At 56.1% G+C, this 7144-nt stretch overlaps 1 protein-coding gene across 1 annotated transcript; it reads left to right on the forward strand.

The window, feature by feature from the left end:
* Positions 1–1223: 1223 nt before the first annotated feature.
* KNCN (kinocilin) lies at positions 1224–4268 on the forward strand. Its single transcript, XM_029948956.1, has 4 exons — positions 1224–1458; positions 2545–2613; positions 3315–3389; positions 4189–4268. The coding sequence occupies exons 1-4, from the start codon at positions 1308–1310 to the stop codon at positions 4266–4268; spliced, it is 375 nt and encodes a 124-aa protein (XP_029804816.1). The 5' UTR covers positions 1224–1307.
* The last annotated feature ends 2876 nt before the right edge of the window (positions 4269–7144 follow it).

Below are 7144 nucleotides of genomic sequence, written 5' to 3' on the forward strand. Positions count from 1 at the left end.
ACAGTGCCCAGGTGCCTAGGTACAGGCTTAGGAGCAAGCCCGGATCCTGGGATCGGGAGTTCCTGATCCATAAAGGGCCAGAGAATAAAGTTAGTGGCGAGGGCTGTGTTTGGGGTGGGATAGGGCTGGGCTGGGCTACCAATGCCCAGCCTCTAACTGGTGGGTGCTGCAATTAGGTTGGACAGGCCGGGCAGAGGTCGGGAGGCGCCAGCCTTGTCCCAGTCTCCTGACCTGGCTGCTGACACCCCACCTCTGCCAATCTTCTCCCCATCTTTATTTTCCTCCTACCTCACACCCCCCACTCCTGCTCTTCCCTCTCAGCCCCTTGCCAGGGACCCCTCCCAGCCCACTGGCAACTCAAAGGGAGAGTGGGTACCAAGCCTACCTGAGGAGAAGGAAGTCCCTTGAGATCAGCCTCAAACCAAGACCCTCAGCCCTGCTCCCCCTAGGAGACCAGAGTTTGACAGGCTGGGGGGAGGGGCAAAGGGCTAGAATGAACCTCTTTCTCTCCTCCTGTCCCAGTCACTGTTCTGGCCTCTGAGCCTCCTCTAGGCCCCCTGTGTGTCATGCTTTTGCCTGTCTCCACATCCCTGAGCAGAGGCCTCACGTGCCAAATGGCAGAAGACAACAGAGTGGGCCCTCAGCATGTAGCGGGGAGTCTCCTCACGTCCCTGGCCGCTAAGCGCTGCAATCCACCCTGCCCCCTCAGGCGCCAGCAGTGGAAGCCGGGCTGTGTGCCCACGTGGGTCTCTGGGACAGGCGGCAGCTCACGTTGCAGCCTCATGAATAACTCAGGACCTCCCTGCTGCCCGCTTCTCCGAGGAACCTGTGTCCCCTGGACCAACCTCCCCCACTGCTTTAAACTTTAATAGGCCAAGGCCCAGTGGCAGCCATGCAGGTTCTAGGGAGCTAAGGTGGGGTGTCCTGGGCAGGGGAGCTCAGGCTAAGCCCTTCAGAGAGGAAGCTCATAGGGGAGAGCCCCGTACAGCAGGTCCCACTCTCCAGAACTCTAGCAGTCAAGGCAAGATGTGGTCAGGCAGACATCCCAAGAGTGGCCTCCACATTCAGGGGCCTTCGGGGGAGGAAGAGTAGGCTGGGGTGACCTGGCAGGGATCCTAGGTCAAGGTGTAGCTGGGGGCCCCTCGGAGAGCTGTGGGATAGGGTTACTAGCCTCGAATCTTCCTGCCCAGAAACTCCCACTCTAAAGGTGGAGCGCCAGCAAAGATACATCCAAGAGGACGAAGATCTCCCAGGCTCTTCTGGGGGCAGGCCCCTCTGGCAGCAGACGGTACCCTGGGTAGGCCTGCATGGACATCCCCATCAGCAGCAGAGACTTCCGCTGCCTGCAGCTGGCCTGTGTGGCCCTCGGCCTGGTGGCTGGCAGCATCATCATCGGTGTGTCTGTGTCCAAAGCTGCAGCCGCCGTGGGTGGCATCTTTATTGGCGCTGCCGGTCTGGGTGAGCAGGTGCTGGGTTTGGAGGGGGAGCGGGGGCATGGTCAGGTGAATGAGAAATGGAGGGAAGGGCTGGTTTAATAGGAGTTGGTTGGGGAGTACAGAAGCTAGAGAGATGTGAGCAAAGCAGCCATCAGAGGTGCAGGGAGGCAGGGGAGGGTTGGAGTGAGATTCCTTCTGCAGGGGGTGGGGGGAAGGAGACTGGGAGAAGAGAGCTGGATGTCACACTCCTCTCTGGCTACTCCCCTCTGGCCCTCTAGTCCCAAGCCCTGGGCTCTTGGGTTTTTGGTGGAATTCATAAACCTGTTGAAGGTGGGTTGACAGGGGGCAGGTAAAAGAGGACAGAGGTCTCAGTAGGACACTCTGAGCTAAGGGAGGATCCAACTCAAAGGATTTCCTTTTCTTTCCTGGTATTTTTTGGCAGGGCATCTGTCTGTCTGTCCAGGCATCCATCTGCGCTCTATCTGGGCCAGTCCCACTGATAGACCCACAGTGGTGCTGAGTACCATCCCTTCCCCACTCCACCATCCTGGGCCAAAAGCAGAGCCAGAAGAACCAGATGGGTGGGTTCTTGGCATCTGTACCTGCAAACTCCTGCCAAGGGCCACAGACACTTGGTCTGGGGGTGAAATGTGGGTGGGCAGGGCAGGGTCCACTCTTCTGCTAACCCCTCCCCAGGGCTGCGTGGGAGGAAGCATGCTAAGTAGCTCCTGGGCTTGGGGCTGGGGCAGAGGAGTGTTGGTGGCAGTGATGTCAGTTGGGCCCACTTTCAGACAGCTGAGAAGGAAAGAGCCAACCATGCTTAGCACCTGAGCGGCTAGAACTGGGAGCCTGGGCTTTCACAGCCTGTAGCCCTTCTCCAAAGAGGCACTACTCCCTGCCCCTTCTTAGGGCTGGGTGATGGGGAGCTGCTCCCCTAAACTCTCACAGGCTCACATTTACGCACCCACAGTCTCAACCTGCACACTCATGCTCCTCCCGTGCACATCCATATCACACTCATAAACCACCCCCAGGCTCACAGCCTCAGGTAGCTACACTAACCAGGCCCCTTCCCCATCACAGGACCCCTCTGTGTCTCTCTTCTCAGGGCTCCTCATCTTGGCCTACCCCTTTCTAAAGGCTCGGTTCAACCTGGACCACATCCTGCCTACCATAGGTGAGTCCTCTCCCCAGCCCCCAGCAGAGCCCTCTTCCAAGGACTGTTGTGTGAGACCTGTTGTGTGTGAGTCTGTGGCCCACTATGGGGCAGAACCCCATCCATGAGTATGACTGATGCCGGCTGTGTGTGTGTGTGTGTGTGTGTGTGTGTGTGTGTGTATGTGTGTGTGTGCTGGGGTATTGCCATGACTACAGTGCAACAGACTTCAGCCTGTTACCTGCTCCAAAGGTGCCTGAACCAGCTGAGAGCACCTAGAACCCCCATCTCCCCTGGGGGAGCCTCCAGCTCCTGCAAAGCCTCCAAGATCTCCAGATAAGCCCATTTCATTCCTGAGCTGCCATAAAAACCCTCTACCTTGCCTATGACCTCAGAACCCCTGTATACCTCCTCAACTCATCTCAGCTCCCCACATACCTGCTACCATTGCCATCAATCCTGGGGGGCTTTGCATATCCCTAGTTCCCCCCACGACCTTCACCTCCTCAAAACGTCTGCCATCTTCCCCTTCAAGGGCCCATTTCTCCCATCACCACTCCCAAACCAGCCCAGATCATGTGAGAGGCCTAAAGGAATGCGGTGGAGTGAAGACAGCAGCAGGGATGGAGATGAGACAACAGGCAGGTCTTCCCTTCCCAAAGCAGGACTTGATCTGAGAATGGCTTAGTAACCAGGGGGCTTGGGGTGGTCTTATCGTGCAGGAAGCCTGAGAATCCACCCCCACCCAGGGCCAGACCATGGGGAGGGAAGACCCAGCGCCAATGGCAATAAAGAGGGTAAGTTTTAAAAGCTCCAGAGTCCATCTTCTACCTCTACTCTCTGGCTGAGCAGCTCTGTGGGACCCAGGGAGAAGCCTGGAGGGACATGCAGAAGGGGCATCCCCAGTCACCAGGAGCCAGCAGAGTTGGGCAGTTCTTCCACGTGTTTGGCCAAAACCCTTCTTGATCCAAGCTGAGCTGGGCTCCTCTTGTTTGACCTCAGGGCTTCTCTGTTGTGCCCCACATGGACACCCGGACCGACCCTCGGTCCCATGTCTCAGTTTGCGTTTTCTCACTCTCTTCTCCCATGGTGGAATCCAACTCTCAGAGCTGGTAACTGAAATGGAACTGCTTCCTCCTCCCTTATCTCCACACACTGGAAAATTCTAGGGCAAGAGTTTCTCAAAGATGGGCCTAGCCCACAGCATCTACTGCCGGTGGTGAGATGCCTAATCCCAGCAAAAGGCCCCATTCCAGCCCCTGCTCCAAACACTTTACATATATTCATGTGTTCCATTCTCAAAACAGCCATATGAAGGAGGTACTCTAATTAGGCAAACTTTATATATGGAACAACTGAGGCACAGAGAGATTAAGTAAGGCAGTCAGGAAGTAGTGGGAAGTCAGCCCCAAGGCGTGCCTCTAACTGCCCCCACCACGCTGCTGTCCTCTTGAAGAGCCATTCTGACTATCTGTGCCTCTTTGAACTCAGCTGAAACTGTCCCTGGGACTCCCCTCTCTCCCCACTGGCCCCTCTGGGTTGCTCTGATCCAGAATCTGTCTACTCAGGCAGCCCTGTGCTGGTCTCTCCCCCCAGGAACCCGAAGCGGCCTGTCCACTGTGAGCAGAACACTGGAGAAGCTGAAGCCAGGGGGCCGGGGGGCTGGGGAGGGCTGAGGCGGGGCTAAGGGGCTACCCCCCCCCCCGCCCTCCCTCTCTGCCTGTTATCCTGATCTCAGAGCCCAAACCAGAGGTGAACCTGGCCCTGGAGACACCAGACCTGCATTCACCTGAGCAAATCTCTTTGGAAATGGGTTCCATGTGGCAGAGAGCAGGGTCTGAAGCAAAGGTGTCACTGGAGGTTCCACAGGGGACCCTGATATGATGTGGATTTTCTCTCTGGACTGAAGTTCAGCATGCTTCCTGTCTTGATCTACTGACTGGTTTCTCAGACCCTTGCTCCAGCCTGGCCACAGAAATGAACCACAGGGCCCCAGGAACCACAGACAGGATCCCTCAGCCTCTAAGGCCTGGCCCTGAGCCTCTGGAACTCACCGGCCAGGCAGAAGGGCTGGAACAGATTCTTTCAGGATATCAAAAACTTTGGGCTGCTCCTCAGGGACAGGCTTTTAGCAGCAGCGAACCAGACAGGTGCATGTCCTAGACAAACAAAATAGTCATGCCACGACAAGGGCCCAGGAAAAGCAGTGACCTAGAGGCTTCCAGGAGGAGGTGGCTCCTGAACTGAACCCTGTCCTGAGACTCTTTTATGTGACTCCACCACCCAAGGCTTTTTGTGACTGACCCCAGAAAAGACCTCCAGCCTTTCCTCTGCCCCCCACCCTCTCACTGCTGCTGATCAGTCTCAAATATTCCAGACTCCAATGGGCTGTATTTGGCCTGTATTCTCCTGGAGGCCCCCCGCTCCTCTCTGCCTATCCAAAGACCTCACCTTGAAAGGCACAGTTCCAAGGATCCCCTTAACACCCTCCCCATCATCTTCCTGGAGCCTGTGCCTCCCTCCTTCCACAGGGTCCAGGCAGGCTGTCGTCTTCTTTTTCACAACACAATTATTAATCCTCCTACTGTATGTTGCTCTTTTCCAGTCACTGTCAGGGTACACAGTAGGGGCTCAATATATGTTGGTGACTTAAATTTTTAACAGAAAAACAATTCCCCAATCTTTCCCTAGAGAGCCGCGTCAAGGACCCATGTACCCACGGGGCTTGGGGCAAGGAGGACCTGGCCCAGGTGTGTGTGGCTGTGCAGAAAACATTGCACCTCCCTCTACACCACTACTCACTCACCTACACCCTCAAGGTAGAGCAGGTGTTTGACCTCTGCAGAGACATCTGTTCCATGTGGCCTCTGTCTTGGTTTGTGAGCAGAGGACAAGCTAGGAAGAGTCTCATTCTTCAAGGACCAGTTCAAGAACAGTGCAGATGACACCTCCTCTCAGAAGCCTCCCCTGACTATGTTGTGCTCCCACAGCCCACATCACTCTGAGTGGACCTTGTCTCCTTTTTCCTCTCAAGAGCAGAGGCTGGAGGACCAGGCACACAGGTACCCAGAAGATGTTGCAAAACCAAATCAAAAGTGGGAGAGACCACTTCATTGTACAGATGGGAGGGCTGAGGCTCTCCAGAAAGGACTCGAGTCCCGCCGCGAGAGGTTGAGCAGCCAGGCCTTGTACCCAGGCCTCCTCTCCTCCCACCCAAGGCTCCAGCCTCTGCTATCCTCTGCACAGAGACCAACTTCCTGGCCAGAGTGGGAGAGGCTTCCACTTATAAATGCTGGCCAGTCGTGGACCCTGTGGTTCCTCCAGCCTGAGGGAAGTCGCCCTCCTTGTACTTCCCTCCCCTCTACCTCCCTCCCGCCTGCTCACTGCCCCTTCTCCACTCCCTCAACATCATTATCATCAACATAACTTGGGCCCAGTGACCCCTCCTTGATCAATAAGGAAACCCTTCCTCCTGCCCATCTTTAAGCCCTACCTGAAGCACCCCAGAAAGATGCCCAAGGGTGGAAGGGGTGGGAATGGGGGAAGTGGAACCTGGGCTGTGGGGAGGGTGGTACCCCTTGGCCCACCACCAACCTTCCCCAACATGATCTCCCCAAAGCAGGGCTATTGTATCCTCAATGCCTAGCAGAGCCCAGAACAGAGTGGGGGGGGGCGTTATAGGGGAATAAAGTAAGGAATGAGCACATAAAAAGGCAAGGGCTATGTCCATTGGGAAAGAACTAGGCAGAGGTCCAAAGCACCCTTGAAACTGTGGGAGTCTTCAAGGGCTAGAACCCCAAGACCTCCTTTCCCCCAGTCTAAGTGAATGTCCAGATACATCCTCCCAAGTGTATCTGTGACCCCTTCAGCCTGGTCACAGGAGAGGTCCATGTGGAGCTCATGCCTTCTCCCCACCCATGTTTTGAAAGGTGAGTATAGGCCAAGTAAGCAGGGTGTGGTGGGCAGTGTTAGGGAAGAAGTGCCCTCTCACCTCTGAGCAGCTCCAGAGCCCTCCAAATTTCAGTGGGAGTGGATGTGGGCAGGCACAGGTCATTGGACCCAGCTCTTCCAGTGGTCTGTTCAATAAATGAAATCAGTTCTGTCCAACAGCCTTCAACTGCGACTGTGTCTGGCTGGCTCCACACGGTAGATATAATGCTGGTCCTCCACGAAGAAAGTTGGAGGATGCAGATTGGACACCAGATCTCACCTACTGATTTGGGGGGGACGGGGGTTAAGGAAGGCTTCCTGAGGCAAGTGACGTCCCACCTGCAGTCTGAAGTTTGAGCTGGAGTTAGCCAGGTGAAGAGAAAGTCCACCGTGGGTCAGAGAACACACAGAAGTGGGGAGTGCTTGGTCCAGGCAGCCCCTTAGAAGTCACGGCTCTGCTGGGCAACCTGGAGGACTGACCAGACTGGGGCTGGAGTCCGGGGGTGACTCACATCCCACCTCGGCAACCTCCACAAGTCACAGGGCTGGGGTTCTGGGCAAGAGGCTGTGGGGCCCCTGCACCTCAGTTTCCTCATCTGCAGCCAGAGGATGAGTGTAGCGC

The sequence above is a fragment of the Suricata suricatta genome, chromosome 8, assembly GCF_006229205.1.
Source record: "Suricata suricatta isolate VVHF042 chromosome 8, meerkat_22Aug2017_6uvM2_HiC, whole genome shotgun sequence".
Classification (NCBI taxonomy): Eukaryota; Metazoa; Chordata; class Mammalia; order Carnivora; family Herpestidae; genus Suricata; species Suricata suricatta.

What these genes read in the sequence shown, in the direction of transcription:
- KNCN (XM_029948956.1), top strand. Translation starts at nt 1,308, where the DNA reads ATGGACATCCCCATCAGCAGCAGAGACTTCCGCTGCCTGCAGCTGGCC. An exon ending in TATTGGCGCTGCCGGTCTGG is followed by an intron (nt 1,459 to 2,544) that starts GTGAGCAGGTGC and finishes CTCTCTTCTCAG; the next exon opens with GGCTCCTCATCTTGGCCTAC. An exon ending in CCACATCCTGCCTACCATAG is followed by an intron (nt 2,614 to 3,314) that starts GTGAGTCCTCTC and finishes CTTATCGTGCAG; the next exon opens with GAAGCCTGAGAATCCACCCC.